We start from the raw sequence: 18600 nt of genomic DNA on the forward strand, positions 1-18600 counted from the left end.
CTCCTGCTGATCTTACCCGTGACCTGCCCCTGAGGGAAGTCCAGCCTTAGGCTAATTCAGTGGCAGGAGCCAGGCTGAGCCATGTGAAGGCTACCCTTCACGCTACATGGGCAGGCGGCTACCAAACTGGGCTCACTCGCTGTGACCTCTCTTCTGTCAGCTTGTTCCTTGCTTTCTGTCAGTACCTTCATCCGAATCTTGACCATTTCTGCCTGGATTAACTCAATCTCTGTTTCAGCAGGGTTTCTGCTCATTTACCATCCTCTCCCGAAACTCTCAAACATAATACATGCTTAATTAACGGGAACCACATCAGTGTCCCCTCTTGCTGATTGCCTTTTCCTAATCCCATAATTGCTTTTTAGTCAGAAGCTTTTCACATTCGGGAGGCTCAGCTAAATGAATAAAATCTCAGTTTGATTTACAGTTGGAGGAACCTTGATTTCAACTGGTTTTGAAAGGTGCTTACGTTGTTTTCAATTAAGAATTAAGAATATACCTAAAGTCTATTGGTTAAAGATGAATGACTCCTATAGGAACTTATTAAAAAGTAGATTCACCATGTTTTTAGTGAACTAAATCTAAAAATGCAAAAAACAAAATTGCAGGAGAAAACTAAGAATTATATTGTCATTATAACTTACAAAATGGATTTTGAACATTTTCCTGTAGAGAAGGCTTCTTTGTCCTGGTGTTTCTTATCACTCTCTGGTAATAAAAGTAAAACCTTATTAGTCGTTCCAAACTATTAGGACAAGACAGCTTGTCCCTTTTAAAATACCATTCTCAGGGTTTTTTTTCTTCAAGCATAGTTTTATAAGATAACAGATAAATGTAACTGTTAGCCCAAATTTCTTTGCTTTTGATGATAGTAAATCTTGATCTTCACTCTAGATTTTCTTCAAGTGGCCAATTTTCAAACATTTAAGCCTGGGCACCCAAGTCGACTTCATTGGTTGACTAATTAGTATGGCAGCTGTTGACTCTGTTTTATGGTGGGGTAAAATGATATTTCTTTTCTTACCATGTTTGCATCTCTTTAGTGCATTAAAATGTGTCTGCTTGTCCTTTAGGAAGAAATACGACCCCAGTTTGAAGCCAAGTATTCCAAGAAAGAGCGGATGAATCCAATTTCTGGAAAGCCAGAACCTTATCAAGCATTTACAGATAAATGCAGCAGACTTATCGTTTCTGCATCTGGAATATTTTTTATGGTTTGAAACTTTAAAAAAATTTTGTTTCATAAAGTACAAACCTATAGCATAATAGCAGTAATCATACTGGGTATTTGCATAGTTCTACAAAATATTTTTGCACTTTGTTATTTATTCCTCACAGTAACTTTGTTTGGTGGTCAGGGATGGTGTTGCTATCCCCATATTGCAGATGGAACAACTGAGACTCCAACAGGTTATGGGACTTGCCCAAAGTCAGCCAGTAAGTAGCTAAGAGCCGAGACCCTCTAATCTGATGTTCTTTCCTCTTGCCATATTCTAATATGTGATGCTGAAAGAAGTCAAAAATGTGAGACAGGATCTACAGCAGTGTTTTTCAAACTTTTCACCATGCCCATACAGTAAGAAATATATTCTCTGTCATAACCCTGAATATGCCAAGCAAATAGATGTATAAAACAGTGTAAGTAAAACAGTGCTCACCTTTATAATATGCATAAGCTCTGATTTTGTTTTATTATAGTATATTTTTAGTGACAGATTAGTCTCCTAAAATTAATTTCCTGACTCACTAATGATCATGTCAGTTTGAAAAACAGACCTGAATTTCTAGCTTTTCCTAAAAATCTGTCTTAGTAATGAAGTTTAACACTGTTAATTTAACTTTAACACTTAATTACTGAACAAAACATATGCAGATGTTTCTAAAATGTCATTTTAGAAAAATAAAGGACTATTAGGATCCTCCTTTCCTTTTTTCAAATGATGAGTATGTAAATATATGCCTAGACCATTAGAGTAGGAAGGACAAGACTATAGCAAATCCAGACAGTCTACTCCCTTTTGCCAGTGAAGAAACTGGGGAGATGAAGGGCTGGGCAGCTTACCCAGACTCTTTGGCTCAGGCCAAGAATCAAATCCATGCCTGTCTACAGATACTGCTTTTAAGCATTTGTGTCACGCTTTGCCTTCTATGTACATATTCATATTTATTGTATTGTTTCTTACAAAGACTCATAGACATAGATTAAGCTTTCCTGTTCTATGAATGGGGAATCTGGAACACAGGAGGCTGGAGCTATGGAGAGGACAAACTTGCCCAAGGTCACACTGCTGGGTGAGAGCTCAGCTAAGGCTCTGATCTGTCCTCTGACTTTGAATCCAGCCAGCTGTCCATCCTACCTTATTGGCATCCTTGTCTGAATTTCAGCATAGCTTTTACCTGTCTCCTGATCAATAGCACTACAATTAAGATCTGGACAGGTTTTTGTTTATTTTATTGTTATTTTGGCCAGTCTGAGCTAGGACGTGTTCTTGAGCTTTTAGAACATATTTCCCTTAAAAGTAAGCAGAAAATAAATTTTATGCAAAACAGGAATACTTTTGTGAAGAAAGGAATCTCCAGATCAGCAGAGGCCTTCCTGAGACCTGGCTTCAAAGTCTAGCCTTTGATAATTAAGTGGGTTAAGATCTCTAAGACATGTTAATATTAGATGAATCACCTAATGAAAGTCGCAAAACTTTTTGGAGTCTCAGATTTGCATTAAAGTCGGCCCTATGTGTTCTGTGGGTTCTGCATTTATGAATTCAACCGACCACAGATGGAAATTGTTTTTAAAAAAGGTTGGTTGTAGCTGTACTGAACATGTCACTTATTTCCTAAACAATACAGTATAACTATTTACATAACATTTACATTGTATCAGGTATTATAAGTAATCTAGAGATGATTTAAAGTATATGGGAGGTTGTGTACAGGTTATATGCAAATACTACACTATTTTATAGAAGGAACTTAAGCATCTGTGGATTTTGGTATCATGGTGTTGGGGGGTGGTCCTGGGCCAATCCCTCATGAGGATACTGAGGGACAACTGCATGTCATAGAGAAAGAAGATATGCTGTATTGTTCTCAAATGCCATGAAATCTTCAGGGAAACATGCTTCAGTCTGTGTGAATATCAGATTAACAAGATATGTACCTATCACATGGTTCACTCAACAGCAAATAACTGAGCACTTACTATGCACTTGTAATTATGCTAAGGTGTTGTAGAAACCATGTGAGCAAAACAAACTCCTTCCCTGTCCTCATGGAGCTTACTTTCTAGAAGGGAAGACTAAGAATAGTCAAACTGATTGTTAGAAATTGTAAGTAGTGTCCTGAAAAAAGATGTGCCCATATGGTATGGGTACCATATGACAACACTAACAACAAATAGTCTGGGAGTCATGAAGAGCTTTTATTATGAAGTGGTGTTTGAGCTGAGAAGTGAGGAAGGATGAGTAGGTGTTAACTAGGCCGTGTGTGTGTGTGTGTGTGTGTGTGTGTGTGTGTGTGTGTGTGTTCGGCAAGAGATTGGGATAGTCTTGACGATTAAGGGTGCTTAACCCGTTTGATGTAATGAGAGAAGCTGTGGGGACCCCAGAGGAAGGAAGAATGGTGGCCAAAGGGGCTAGAGAGGGTCTTGCAGGCTGCATAAAGGTTTTGCTTTTATCCTAGAATAATAGGAAACCAATAAACAATTTTAAACCAAAAAGTGACATGACAGGATTTCCATATGAATATTTGTCCATCTGCTCAGTGTATATTCTGCCTTAAAAAGTGTTACCCCATAGCTTACACAGATTCTCAACTTTCAAGCAATGCAGTTCTTTTATTTTAATAAGAAAGAAAATAGAAAAATACAAGAGAAAGTACTAACCACAATGAAAAGTGTACATTTGATTGTGGTCTCTTGAGCAGTACTGCCATGGCGTTACTTCCTTTTCCTATCAGAGGATGTTCCAAGAATGTGAATCCTCTTCCTGTAACATTCCACCAAGGGGTTCACTGGGTGTCTTGTCTTCCTGCCAGATCTGCGTGGTGATTGCTGCTGTGTTCGGGATCGTCATTTACCGGGTGGTGACTGTCAGCACTTTCGCTGCCTTTAAGTGGGCGTTAATCAGGAATAACTCTCAGGTTGCAACCACAGGGACTGCTGTGTGCATCAACTTTTGTATCATTATGTTGCTGAACGTGGTAAGTGAGCTGCAGTGGCTAACCAAATGGATCAAAATGTGTGGGCTGCAAGTGGTAGTTTTTTTCTGTTGCTAAAGGGGATCTGGCCTCAGAGAGGTGGGCCATTCATAGCACTGATGTCCTGGCAGCAAAGTGCCTGGCATGAAGATGCACTTGGGTCTGGGTGCTTAAACGTCTTGATTCAAATCTAGACTCCAGGATTTTCTGCAGTATAAGATTGGGCAAAGCACATAACCTCTCTGAACGTTAGTTCCCTTATTTATCCAATAAGATAATATTGTATACTCCTTAAGTAAATTTAGACAAAGAATTTAGAACACTCAGAACCTGTGACACAGCTTTGCAATGTTGGTTCCCGTTTCTTTTTGATTATCAGTGATAGGAAGATACACAGTATCCAAAGCATTCCTGGCTAGGTACAGGGGCTCATGCATATAATACCAGCATTTTGGGAGGCTGAGGTCACAGGATCGTTTGAGCCCAGGAGTTCAAGACCGGCCTGGGTAACATAGTGGGACCTTGTCTCTACAAAAAAAAAAAAAAAAAAAAAAAAAAATTAATTAGCTGGTCATGGTGGTGCGCCCCTGTAGTCTCAGCTGCTTTGTGGGACTGAGGTGGGAAGATCACTTGGTTCAGGAAAGTGAAGGCTTCAGTGAGCAGTGACAGGGCCACTGCACTCAGCCTGGGTGACACAGGGAGACCCTGTCTCAAAAAAACACAAAAACAAACAAAAACCAAAGCATTCCTTGATATAACCCTGCAAGGAAACCCTCAAGCTGGTACATATTGCTTTTGTGGATTTCCAGGCTTTTTCAGATAGCATATTTCAGCCCAGATTTCTTTCCTGAATCCCCAAACTCACGTGTTAAACTGCCTACTTGACCATCTCGACCTAACACTTGCAAACCCAACTCCCCATCTTCCCTCCAGAATCAGCTCCTCCCACAGCCTTCCTAATTGTACTTGCTCAGACTAAAAGTCTTGGCATTCTCCCGGACTCCTCTATTTCTCTGGCTGTCCAAATGTATCCAAAATTTGATCCCTTTCTGCACATCCCAAAGTCCCACCCTGGTCCAAGTCTGCAGTGTCTCTTACCAAGATTATTGCAGCAGATTCCTAACTGGTCTCCCAGCTTCCACATTGCTCCCTTCAATCTAGGCTCAACATGGAAGCCAGAGAGAGCTTCTTACATGTAAGTCAGTTCACATGGCTCCTGTGTTCACAAGGTGTAATGGCTTTCCTCTCTCTCACAGTAAAAGCCTGCAAAGACACATCTACACAGTGGCCTCACAGGCTTTCGCTCATCTGGCCTGTGTAACATCTCTGACCTCATCTTTTCCCTTACTCACCCTGATTCACCTCCTCCAGCCGCACAGGTCCTTTTGATGCTCTCACCCCAGGACTTTTTTATTTGCTGTTCTCTCTGCCTGGAGCCTTTTCCTCCCACAGGGTCTGCATCGCTTAGTCCCTCACCTCCTTCCAGTCTTTGTTCAAATGTCACTTCTCTAGTAAATGCTTCCCTGGTCACTCTGTTTTAAATTGCAGCCCACTCCTGCTATCTGACAATTTCCCATCTGCTTGCCTGTGTTTTCTCTATAGTGTTTATCACCATCTAATATGCTATATATTTTACCTATTTATTTTGTTTATTATCTGCCATTTCTTTTGGAATGTAGGCCCATAAGGGCAGAACCTTTTCTTTATTTTTGTTTGTTTGTTTGTTTTTCACTGTTGTTATTCCCTAGGGTCTGGAACAGGGCCTGGCACATAGTAGATGCTCTGTAAATTGTTGTTGCTATTTTTTGTAGAACAAAAGTAGTGTCTGACATGGTCAGCCGCTGAGGTCAACCTATACATAAAAATATGGCCAGGCACTGTGGCTCATGCCTGTAATCCCAGCACCACATCTCTACCAAAAAGTTTTTTTTTTAATTAGCCAGGTGGCACATCTGTAGTCTCAGCTACTTGGGAGGCTGAGATGGGAGGATCACTTGAGCCTAGGAGTTCACGACTGCAGTGAGTCATGATTGCACCACTGAACCCTAGCCTGGGTAACAGAGCAAGGACCTGTGAAAAATAAAAAAATTTTAAAAGCTGACCTTAAAAGTTTGTAGTGTAAATAAGTCAAACATTGTACATAGAGTGCCAAGGACAGTTGTTAGGCATGGAGTAGATGTTCAATTAATTATAGTTCCCCTATCCTTATTTATACTGCATCTTAAATCTGGGCCATAAAGCTGAAATGCTTACATCATTGGAAAAAGATTTTCCAAAGGCCAGCTAATTTAATACTGTTATCCATACAGGTTTATCTATTTAGCTTGTCATTTCTAGTTCTTTAAACAATCCTGAGTTCCATAACCAATTAAACTTGAGTGATTCCTAAGAGAATTCAACCTACCCAATAACAAAGAATTAAATTTATGATTCCTTGGTTAACTAGTAATCAATGAGCTAATTAAATGCAGGTAGTTCATTATTGGTATTAAAATACATAAAACATCTTTATTGACCCGGCGCAGTGGCTATAATCCCAGCACTTTGGGAGGCCGAGGCGGGTGGATCATGAGGTCAGGAGATCAAGACCATCCTGGCTACCACCGTGAAACCCCGTCTCTACTAAAAATACAAAAAATTAGCGGGTGTGGTGGCAGGCGCCTGTAGTCCCAGCACTTCGGGAGGCTGAGGCAGGAGAATGGCATGAACCCGGGAGGCGGAGCTTGCAGTGAGTGGAGATCATGCCACTGCACTCCAGCCTGGGTGACAGAGTGACTCCATCTCAAAAAAAAAAAAAAAATATATATATATACACACACACACATATATATATACATACACACACATATATATATACACACACACATACACACATGTGTATTTATATATATATATAAAATAAAATAAATTTTTATTATTTTAGGAAAAAGTTTCAAGACTCAGAAGTAATAAAAAAAGGGCAATTACTGGTCATTTTGACATGATGTTTGTGTGACAGCTTAGCAAGTGGAGATTGAAAGTATATGGTTAGCACTCCCTGTACCTCTCCCTTTCGACCCCCCACCAGGACGTGGTCTCAGTATTAATTGTGGAATACATATTGTAGGTGGAGAAGGATTCCCAGTGAAATTAAGCAAACAGCCATAGGTGAGATGTTCTGCATCCGGTTAGGCTGCAGTGAATTAATGCCTACTGTATTCTTATCATCTCTTTCCTCCAGTGTCTTAAAATTTAATTTATACATCTTCTTAAGAAATAAATGCGTATGTACAGGAAGCGAATCTGTAAATATACACTTGCCCATATGTTTCGAGCAGGTGCCAGTGTTGTCAGAGTAAAACACTTCATTTAACTAGAAATCATTGATCCAGCAATCTCTACTTCAAGACACAGCCAAGATAAGAGGAAGTAAACAAATTCAAAATGAAGACGGGAGCATAGGGAGTGGTCAAATTACGTAGCTACTGGTGTTACAAAGCACCTGCTATATGCTGGGAGCTAGGCTGCGAGACATTTTACATCTTTTCTCTCCCAGAGTGTTTCAGACTAGCCAACATGGATGAGGTAGAGTTCACACTCTAAAGCTAACACATATTATTCTTAGGGACCCTTGCGATTTTTCGTTTATTTTAGATACAACATGAACATCTTTGGTACTCTGATTTTCAGCCAACGTCAAACTAGAATAACATAAAGTTGCTAACACAAGAATACTGATGAGAACAGGGAATGACAAGCCATAGCAAAGAGAAGGAAAGAAAAGAAGAAGTGTACATAAGAACTCTTAAAGCAGCATCAGCCAGGACCTCTCTGTACAGGGGCCGGTTACCTTTCCCTCCTCAGCTATCTCTGATGACATCTCATCCCCGCACACACACTTACCCTCCTGTCCTATGCCCTGAAGTTTCGCGGGTTCCATTATGAGGGCAACCAAATGTGTAATATAGTTTGAATGATTTCATCAGAATATCTTAAAAAAAATTTTAAGTCCTTTCTATGAGCATAATGGATGACAGATTAATGGTTGTAATATATCTTTGACCAGTTCAGAAGTAAACTCTCCAGTGGCTTCTGAAATTACTCAATGCAAGATATTATCATGATCCAATATAGACTTTTTACAGCTGTCTATTGTTTTCAACTACTTAAAATATAGACCATACTTTTCTTCCAAAGATAATCATTATTTAGACATTAATTATTAATACTTTTTATTAACTAAATATAAAAACCTTGAGAGCTAAAGACTCTGATTTGTAAATAATATAATTATTATAAATCACACATCCCATTTCTGACTTTTTGCTAGATTCATCCAGCGCTAACTAAAAAAACAGATCTTTATCAGATGCCAAGTTTCTAATGGATTTGATGATATGTGTTTACTTTTATACAGTATGTACTTTAAAAATAAAATTTATATTATTTTACAAAAGTCATCTAAGTCCTAATGAAATATTATGCCTCTTAATGGCTGGTTAAGGGGCACTTAGTAGTTTACATTTTATTCCATGTCTTGAAAAATAAATATTTCAAAGATAGAGTGAATAGAAGTGAATAGGATGGAATTTCTTGTTTTGATCATATTACCTCAATTCTGTTCTGCTTCACTCATGACCAAAAAACATCCCAATATGGTGGTTGCAAGCCAAATAGGCCAACAAAGGCTATATCCCAGGAATAGACTAAAAAGTTATTATCATCCTTTTTATCCAACCATGCCAATATGAATCAGATATTTAATTATACTGTAAACAGTGAAAAACACACCTCATCTTCCAAAAAAAAGTAAACCAGAAAATATAGCTTGCATCAGAGCAAGTCCACATATATTGATCAGACTGATAAGATAAAAGTAAAAGTACACATAGCTTCCCTTTGGACAGATCTATAAGATCAGAAAGCTTTCTGCCGGTTACAGATATTCACAATCAGAATTTGCAGCATCTAGTTTAGAAACTTAGATTTTCTGTTGCTCTTAGCAGAACAAACTTCCCGTGGTTTATCTCTCAACCATCTAATGAGACATCAGACATTTTTCCAGAAACCACTTATGTGGAGCTCTCTGAGCGGCCTTGAGTCCCTCTGTGTGTGTACCCTTCCCTCCTGTGTCCTGTCCAAAGTCTCACAGTCCATATCCATATATATATCTCTCTCTCCTTCAACATATATATGTAGTAGTCACAGATGCCATGGATCCCTACTGTGTCCCCGTATGCTTTACCTTCTTTTTCACAAGGTTAATATTACTCATATGTTGACTCTTCTGTTGTTCCTTTTTTAAAAATTCCAATGTTTTCAGTGTTCACACCCATGTAACAAAGGCATATCCTCAGCTCCAAGGGCCTTTTAGACATGTGTGCAAAGTGAGGTACTGTGACAAATAGACATCATCATGAAAGATACAAAAGATAAACCAGTTAATCAAGAATTGTGTTTTTGAGAAAGGTTGTCTCATCAGTCAAATTAACTTTCCCTGATAATTACATAATCAAATAATTGGAATGTTACAGTGCCTTCGTAATACATTGTAGTATTAAAATATATTTGATTAGAACATCTGTTCTTATCTGTTGTTTATGAGGATATTATTTTTATGATTAAATGGGTATGACTAACCTATGCCACAAGGTTTCTTATGGAAAATGACACCAATCTCCATTACCGTTGGACTCCAAGAGTCTGAGATTTCTAGACACAAGATTTGGTCCTATGGCCATCTTAATATATCCTAATATAGCAAACCATAGTTGTTGCTGAAAGTTTGGAGGCATACGTACAGATTATGTTGTTTATTTCTGTAATTAGCAGAAATCTCAGATAAGAGAATTCAAAAATTAAGCAGGACAGGAAGGTCAGTGAATTCAGTACCCTTCCTGCCCACATATAAAGAAAAGGATGGTCTGAAGAAGAGATAAGGAACTTGCCCAAGTCCTGTAGCTTGCTGGATGGTCAAGCTGTCATTCCAGCCTGGGCAATTTTAACCAGTGTGTTTGCACTACTTTATATGTGTTCTTAATCTTCATATCGTTCCAGTCTATTAAACTACTTTTCCTTTTCATTTTCACTTACTGTCTTTTGTTTTAGAAACAGCACTTGATCTTTCAATTATACCCACTCTGGGTAATCTCCTAGAGCTGGATTTACCCTAGACTATACTCTCTGCTCCTCAGTGCACACACGCACACACAAACACACATACACACATGCATACACATACCCCACCCTCAGAACCATCTATTGACCAGATGGCTGGGTGAGTTAAGGATGCGTGAGTTAAGGAGGCATCTGGTCCACCAGTGGAAACGTGGAGTACCATAAGCTCTGGGAATTTCCAGTAATGTTTAATCACTTCATTGTTTTTGAATGCTGTAACCTAGAGTTTACAGCAGTCCATAAAGAATAGGATTGCAGAATCTTACTGTCAGAAGTGGGCTTAGAGATTTTACATTCAAGTTGCAGAAGCTCAGCAATATTATGACTGCCCAGCATTGCCTAGAAAGCTGGTAATGAATAGCAGCTAGCCTTGTTGCCATAAAATTATTTGCCCCAAAATAAGAAGTGAGATTTTATAAATAGTTAGATAGGACCTTGTACATTTCTTTCTTGCCCTGAAAATTACAGCAATCTCCATTACCAGTGGACTCCAAGAGTCTGAGATTTCTATACACAATGTTTTCATTGGTTGAGCAATGGATGCTTAATGAAATTATTTTGACTTGTGATTTGATTACCTATTTCCTTTGTGATTATAGATTTTATAACAAGTGCAGTTCATTTATTAAATGCATGAAATTTATTTTGCAGCTCTATGAAAAAGTTGCCCTGCTTCTGACAAATTTAGGTGAGTGGAATCTTTTTTATTTCACAGTACTGTACTGTGGTCTGGAAAGTATGTTTCAAAGATTCCTTTCGCTAATGCTGCTGGAAAGAAATATTCCCTTTATTTTCAAATTCATACAACACTTTTTTGTTTGCCTTCAACAGAATAATTTAAATATATCTAGTAATTTTTCTACATAAAGCTTTAAAATCTATCACAAACATTATCTGTCATGAGCTAATGTAATTGAAGGTAGATTTTCTCTTTGTGCACAAAAAATAGCATTACAAAAGTGCATTTGTATAAAGTATCCAATATAATTTAGGAAAGTGTTCATTTGCTGTTGCCTATATTTTGTGTTTAATTAAAAATGTATCAAGTTTTTATGGTATATAAACTCACAGCAAAATTAGTTTCTTTGAAGACTGGAAGGCCAGGCATGGTGGCTCATGTCTGTAATCCCAGCACTTTGGGAAGCCTTGGCAGGAGGATTCCTTGAGTCCGGGAGTTCAAGACCAGCCTGGATAAAATAACAAGACCCATCTCTACAAAAAAATTTAAAAATTAGCCAGGCATGGTGGCATGTACCTGTAGTCCCAGCTACTCCTGAGACTGAGGCAGGAGGATTGCCTGAGCCCAGGAGGTCAAGGCTGCAGTGAGTCATGATCATGCCACTGCACTCCAGAACAATCTGGTAGCCAGTAATAACTTGTACATTTATCTCATCTTCAAAATAAAGGAATTGTCCCAATTTTATTAACAAGGTATTGGTCATTGTGCTCTATGCAGTTTGAGAAAATTACATGCTCCCATCCGTAACTTGCTTTAATGCATTCCATAAGAAGCTTGTCCAGAGGAGAAAAAACTCACAAAAGTGTTCCTATTTTTAATCATCATTATGATAATAGATAGCATTTATTGAAACTTTCTATGTGCTGGATACAGAGCTAGGCACTTTACCTTATCTCTTTTAATGTCATTGAAATCTTCCATCACCACCAGTTCTTGCCCAAAAAGACAGAAAGAGGTTTATGTCCATGGAAGAGATAACTGCCCATTGGTAGACAATGTACCCTGTGGTAGCTTGATCCAGGCTAGCAAAAATGCCAGTGGAGTTACAGTCCTGGTCCATCCATGGTGGGGACACCTGGGAACCTAGCCGGCGACCAGGAGACCTTTCCATGTAACCAGGAGTTCAGTAGCAGAAGTAAAACCCTTTAAGAAAACCCTTTAAGAATCCCGTGTCTTTTTGGGTCTCAGCAACAGTATGGCCGTTCCTGAAACTGACATTTTAAGCCATTTTCAATCAGATTCTCTTTCATTCTCCCTTCCCTTCTCAGATATGCTCCCAGAAAGCATTTTGAGTTCTAATTTATGGAAAATGAATTGATGAAGTGAAGTATTAAATGAGAAATTAGAAGCTCAGGGAATGTGGAAGCAGACAAAATGCTATTGTATTAAATACCTTTTCTTAGACATTGCTTGCTCCTAGAATGTAGCTCCTATGAAAGGATAAGTGCGTTTGACATGAGATTTCTAGCTGGAGGTTTGGTCTTGAGGGCAAATGGATCCATGTTTTGATTCACACCATTATGTCCAGATAGCATTTGCTTTATGGATGTTAAAATATGTGGAGATGAGAATTGGCCCCTGACTGAGGTCAGGAAATTATAAGACACAGATGGTGATATGCAGTAAAAGCTCTAAAGATGATGCCACCTCCTTGATATTTGTCCATGAGAATGGAAAATGGGGGATAAGGGTAAAGGCAAAGGAGTCAAATGCTCTTAGCGTTCTATGATATGGATTTGACTCCCTCTTAAGCGGTAGGTTGGTATAATATGAGAACTAGAAGTTGAGACCAAGGAACTCTTTGGAGCTAGGAGGAACTAAGCCTGCATAGACTAACTGGAAAAGAAAAGGCTACTGCAGAGAGCCAGGACTGGGAATGAGGCCTCGACAGCCTGGCTGTCTCTGCTGCTGGCTCTCCGGGTATCCTGTAAGAGTGGAACAGTCTAGGTATTCAGTCCTCTCAGATTCTTCCATAGCCACTTCCCATGAGACCCTTGTTGGGTCTGGTCTGTGAGCTTGAGGATCCTATGGATGCTCTGTTCCATCACATGCCGTCTGTGGGTAAACTGGAGTCTCCTGCAGCCTCCTCAGGACTCCTGTGTCCCCACCCTGTGTGTGTGGGGAGGGGAAGAGAGGGAGTTGAGAGGGGATGAGATTCGGCCTTTCAAACTCTGCTCACCTTTTGTCCACAGAACAGCCTCGCACAGAGTCTGAGTGGGAGAACAGCTTCACCCTGAAAATGTTTCTTTTTCAGTTCGTCAATCTGAACAGCTCCACATTTTACATCGCATTCTTCCTCGGAAGGTAAGAACCTGACCCCTGCACACCTCCCCAAGCTGAGGACAGAACACTTAGAGGTCACTGACCCATGGGGACAGAGAAGCCCTCCCTTAGGGTGATTTATACAAAGTGTCAAAAGGGAAGAGCATCCTCCTCCTTTCCCTTCCCAAATGTCAAAACCACCCAGCATCCCAGGGAAATCATCTCCACTCAAAACTGCCTGTGCACATTTTGTTGCTAAGCTAAGCAGAGGAAAATAGTTTGCGCGTGTGAATGATGCATCGAAAACTTCTGGCCTCTGTCTGCACCTGAATCAGGGCCCTGGCTTTCACACCTATGACAGCAGGTGGCAAAACGGGGAGGGGGCTGCAGCATGTTCTGGATTCCTGACTTCCCTGAAGAGAGAAGGACATCCTGACAGGAAAGGGGGCAGAAACGGGATGCCAGGGTAACTTTTAAATCCAGCAGTCACGAGGATTTGGGAAAGATTCCCTGTGTAGTGGTAATGTCGCGTGAATTCCCTGACATCTGGAGGCGTTTCAGAGGAGATGGGAACCCAGAAAGGGCCAGGTATAGCGTTCTGGTGAGATCAACACAGCAGTCTCTCCGTCATTTCTAGCTATTCCAGCAGCACAAAACTCCAGGAAAATAGTTCAATAACTTTTTTAACAGCATGACTATTACTCAGAAAGATCAAATGTGTTTAAATCCAGGAGTAAAACTTCTGCTTACACAGGCCAGAGCAATTGATATGCAGCAGAAAATGTTAAAAGTCCACAGCAAGCAGCAAGAACTGGCTTCCGCATTAGGCAGCCTGACAGAAAGGCCAGAAGAGAAATGTCCCCTGGAGAATTCCAGAAGCTATGGTTGTGACAGATCTGGAGGGTTTCCTAATTCCCCCAGACCTACTACTTATTGTAGCAGCACTCACATTGGAGACTGTGCTAAACTAAATGTACTATTCACTGAAAGCTTGGACCTAGAGCACTAATGGCTTGTTTTTCTTTGTGTGTTGAAGATTTACAGGACACCCAGGTGCCTACTTGAGGCTGATAAACAGGTGGAGACTAGAAGAGGTCTGTATTCTCCCATCATTCCTTGTTTCCAACAGACTTGCATTAAACAGCCTTAGGGCAACTTTGTATAGATTAGAAACCAGACACCCTTTCTTCCTCTCCATTGATTCTGGAATTTCTGTGTTTGCTTATCTTGCAGTGCCACCCTAGTGGATGCCTTATTGATCTGTGTATGCAAATGGGTATTATAATGGTGCTAAAGCAGACCTGGAATAATTTCATGGAACTTGGCTACCCGTAAGTACCTTAGTATCAATAATTGAGAGGCAGCATTGCTCATTATTGGCTTTTCTAGGTGTGGCAAGTAAGATAAGCAATGCAGACTCAGCAATTAAGCCAGTGTGTGCACCTGGAACTAAGTGCTTACATTTAGACATCCAAAGGCAGCCATGAAAATCATAAACATTGGCTCTTCTGGGAGATTTAGCACAATTCACATGAACAAATGTGCATATTCTTTAAGGAGCCTCTGTAGGCCCCTAAATATTGGATACTTGCTTGTGAGCCACTTTAAATGATACCTCTGACCTTTCGGGCTCCAGCATTGCAAGTCCTCAGCTATGTATGACACATTAACTACATCTCCACTCTCCCATCCCCATGGTAAACCTGGTGATAACATGTTGACAACAATGAGCAAAAACTTGCATCAACTTTGTACGGATAACCTTGAATTCTGCTGTGTTTGCTCAGTTCTGGTCAGTTAAGTTTTAATGGGGACATAAATCAACAATGCTTCTATTTCTGCTTTAATTCCACACCTATTGGTTTCCATGTCAGCTCAATGTCTCTGTAGAGACAAAGAAAACTCAAGGTTTCAGGGAGGACTACTCAGCCAGAACAATTAGTGGGAACTTGGTTCATTTCAGAAAGTCTTTTCTTAGCTCTCTGTCAGAACCAAAGCCAGTAATTTTCTGTTCTTAGATTTATTTTTAGAAATCTTGTTCCAGGCCGGGCGCGGTGGCTCACACCTGTAATTCCAGCACTTTGGGAGGCCAAGGTGGGCGGATCATGAGGTCAGGAGATCAAGACCATCATGACTAACACAGTGAAATCCCACCTGTACTAAAAATACAAAAAATTAGCCGGGCGTGGTGGCAGGCGCCTGTAGTCCCAGCTACTCGGGAGGCTGAGGCAGGAGAATGGTGCGAAACCAGGAGGCGGAGCTTGCAGTGAGCCGAGATCGCGCCACTGCACTCCAGCCTGGGGAACAGGGCGAGACTCTGTCTCAAAAAAAAAAAAAAAAAAAAAAGAAATCTTGTTCCAAGTATTTGATGTTTTCTATAAAACTTTTTAAAAATAAAACATAAAACAAAAATTATCAGCATTGTGTTCTACATTAAGATATAAACCACAATTAAAATGTCATAGACATCAAGATAATTATATTTTATCTTCTAGTAATAAGGACATAGAGCAAAATTGTAAAGTAGGCAGTTTGTCTTTTATATTCATCCCTTTATTTGCTTCATTTCCCATGTGTTTTGTTTTTTGGCACTTCTACTCCTGGATATCCTTCAACTTTTTCCTTGTACTGCACAGAACACAGACCTGCCTCCACCCTCTCATTTCCTCAATGCTTTCTCATATTACAAAATGCACTCCTGATCACTGCTGACGGTTCCTGTGCTAGCCTTACCAATGCCAGGTGCATGTTACTGGGAGTCAGAGCCCCTGTGGAGAGCTCAAGCCAAAAGCAAGCAAGTCCAGTTGCAGAACTGCAGGTGTCTGTGCACCAAGAGAGGAAGCATTTTGTGGGTTTGCAGATCTTTAGGCCCCTGACGTCAGAGTATGCAGCTCAGCACCCATGTGGCAAGACTGCTCAAGGGTCCTAAATTAAGCCACTTAAGCCAGATATTCCTCAAGATGTCTTGGTATTGCCTTTGTACTGGGATATCCATTTATAGATATTCTCAGTCCTCTATTCAACCCTCATAGGCAATGCCCAACATGAGACAGTTTCATGAATGATTAAAATAAGTTCATCAGTCATTCTGTTTACTTGCTAATAGAAATACTTGAAGTATAGACTCCATTGTTATTTTCTTACCAACCTGAGGCTTTATTTCTTTGATAGCCTGTCCTGAATTTTTTCAAACTATGTTTCTATATTCAAACTCTCCTCTTTCTCATTACCTAAGTCATATGATCAGTTACATTTTTGTAAGAAATTGATCTTTTTGCCCAGGTTAATTCAGAATTGGTGGACTAGAAGAAAAGTACGACAAGAACATGGACCTGAAAGGAAAATAAGTTTCCCACAATGGGAAAAGGACTATAACCTTCAGCCGATGAATGCCTACGGACTCTTCGATGAATACTTAGAAATGAGTATGGAAATATTCTACTTTATTTTATTAATTATAAATTTTAAATCTCCAGATATATTCAACTAAACGTATACTCATTATCATCAAGGTCCTCAGTGCATAGGGATTCCTAAGCCAAACAGAGAGGAAGGCATGTCCTGCTTAAACTATGCTGCACTTATATTTACAGAATCAGATTTCTCTAGAATCAAAGCAAAGCAATTTCTCTTAGCATGTATCTAAGACCATGGGCTTTGGAAGTAAATTATCTGGGTTCAAATCCTAGCCCTATCATTTATTAACTGTGAAACCTTGGGCAATTACTTAATCTGTCTTTGTCTCAGTTTTCTCATCTTTAAAGTGGGAATAATAATAAGAGGAACCATTTCATAGAGTCTTTGTGTGGATTAAATGAGTTAATGCATGAACATGACTTAGAGCAATGCCTAGCTCAGTGTATACATAGCACATGTTACTTATATCACTATTATTCTCTTATTGTTTTTGTCTTCTAGAGGGAAAGACAAATAAAATATCTTAGATAAATTAAGTATATATATTTTCTTTCATTATTAAATGGAATATGTATATATTTCTTTTCATTTTAAGCTCTAACATAGGAGCGGAAATGAGGGAAGGGCTGGGCAAGATCCATTGCCTCTAAAGGAAGCAGTTTTTTCTGGGCAAATTTGAAATTTAAAGTATTAGTAGAATTGACGCTTAATGTTTCTTAAATTGCGTATGTTCTAAGTATCTGCTTATGTCTTTAGAGTTTCAATTATAGAATGGCAGAATGATATAACCTGGGGAAGAAATCAATTTGGACATTAAAAATAAAACTTAATAAAGAGAATTCATTAAGAGAACTAACCATTTTGAGATCCCTTAATGGATTCTTCTCCCATAAAGAAGACAATGAACAATAATGTTGGTATATTGAGTGCTTAAAAAGAAAGTTTTATGCGGCTAGAATTTGGTAGTGCTCCAAATACTGAAATATCTTTGCAGCACAGAACAAATCTCAGAATTATCACAAGCAGACTGATGAGTTCTAACTACTCAAGTCTGTTCTTTTGTTTTTGCTATTTCCTTCATGACTTCCCGACTTTGTTATATACTTTAAAATGTATTCACTGAAGTATAATAGTGAAAAGGTATACGTAAGTGTAGAGATCAATTAATTTTTGCAAATTTTCACACAAATGTAACCAAATCTATGTAGCTGAGAGGTTGGCAAACTATTGCCTGCAGGTCAGATTCAGTCCACTGCCTGTTTTTGTAAATAAAGTTTTATTGGAACACAGCAACTCCCATTTATTTACATATTAATTTGTGGCTGCTTTGGCACTGCAATAGTAGAGTTGGGTAGCTGTGTCAGAAAGTGCCTGGTCTGCAAAGCCTGAAATATTTACCTTCTGGTTCTTTATTTCTGGGAAATGTTGCTATCCAGTGAGCTAGATCAAGAAATAGATTGTTATCAATATCAAAGTAGACTTCTTTGTCCCCTCTTCCATTTATAAAACCCTCTCTAACCACTTTCCTGACTTCTAATACCATACATTAACTTTACCTTTGTTATTCTCCATTTAAATGGAATTGTAGAGTACATACTCTTTTGTAGTTGGCTTGTTTCATTCAATATTATCTTTCTAACATTCTCCCATGTTGCTACAGGTAGTAGAACTTCATTTTATTGCTGCATAGTATTCCTAGAATGTAGACCAGGAGCCAAATTATGAAACAGGCAGTTTGTCTTTGACACCCACCCTATCTTTCCTTAGTCATGTGCGGTTTTTTATTTGTTTTGTTTTGTTTTGTTGTTTTGCATTTCCACTCCCAGATGAGC

At 39.3% G+C, this 18600-nt stretch overlaps 1 protein-coding gene across 2 annotated transcripts in view; it reads left to right on the plus strand.

Annotated features, from left to right (window-relative positions):
• The window catches only part of ANO4 (anoctamin 4), a 327720-nt gene that overhangs the window by 280779 nt on the left and 28341 nt on the right, over nt 1-18600 (plus strand). For both annotated transcript variants that reach the window (XM_077954798.1, XM_015152572.3), the window contains exons 15-21: nt 1074-1214; nt 4033-4197; nt 11002-11038; nt 13282-13393; nt 14388-14445; nt 14585-14682; nt 16634-16776. In XM_077954798.1, coding sequence (XP_077810924.1) covers nt 1074-1214; nt 4033-4197; nt 11002-11038; nt 13282-13393; nt 14388-14445; nt 14585-14682; nt 16634-16776 — 754 coding nt within the window. The remainder of the gene's footprint in view (nt 1-1073; nt 1215-4032; nt 4198-11001; nt 11039-13281; nt 13394-14387; nt 14446-14584; nt 14683-16633; nt 16777-18600) is intronic.

This window comes from Macaca mulatta, chromosome 11, assembly GCF_049350105.2.
Source record: "Macaca mulatta isolate MMU2019108-1 chromosome 11, T2T-MMU8v2.0, whole genome shotgun sequence".
Classification (NCBI taxonomy): Eukaryota; Metazoa; Chordata; class Mammalia; order Primates; family Cercopithecidae; genus Macaca; species Macaca mulatta.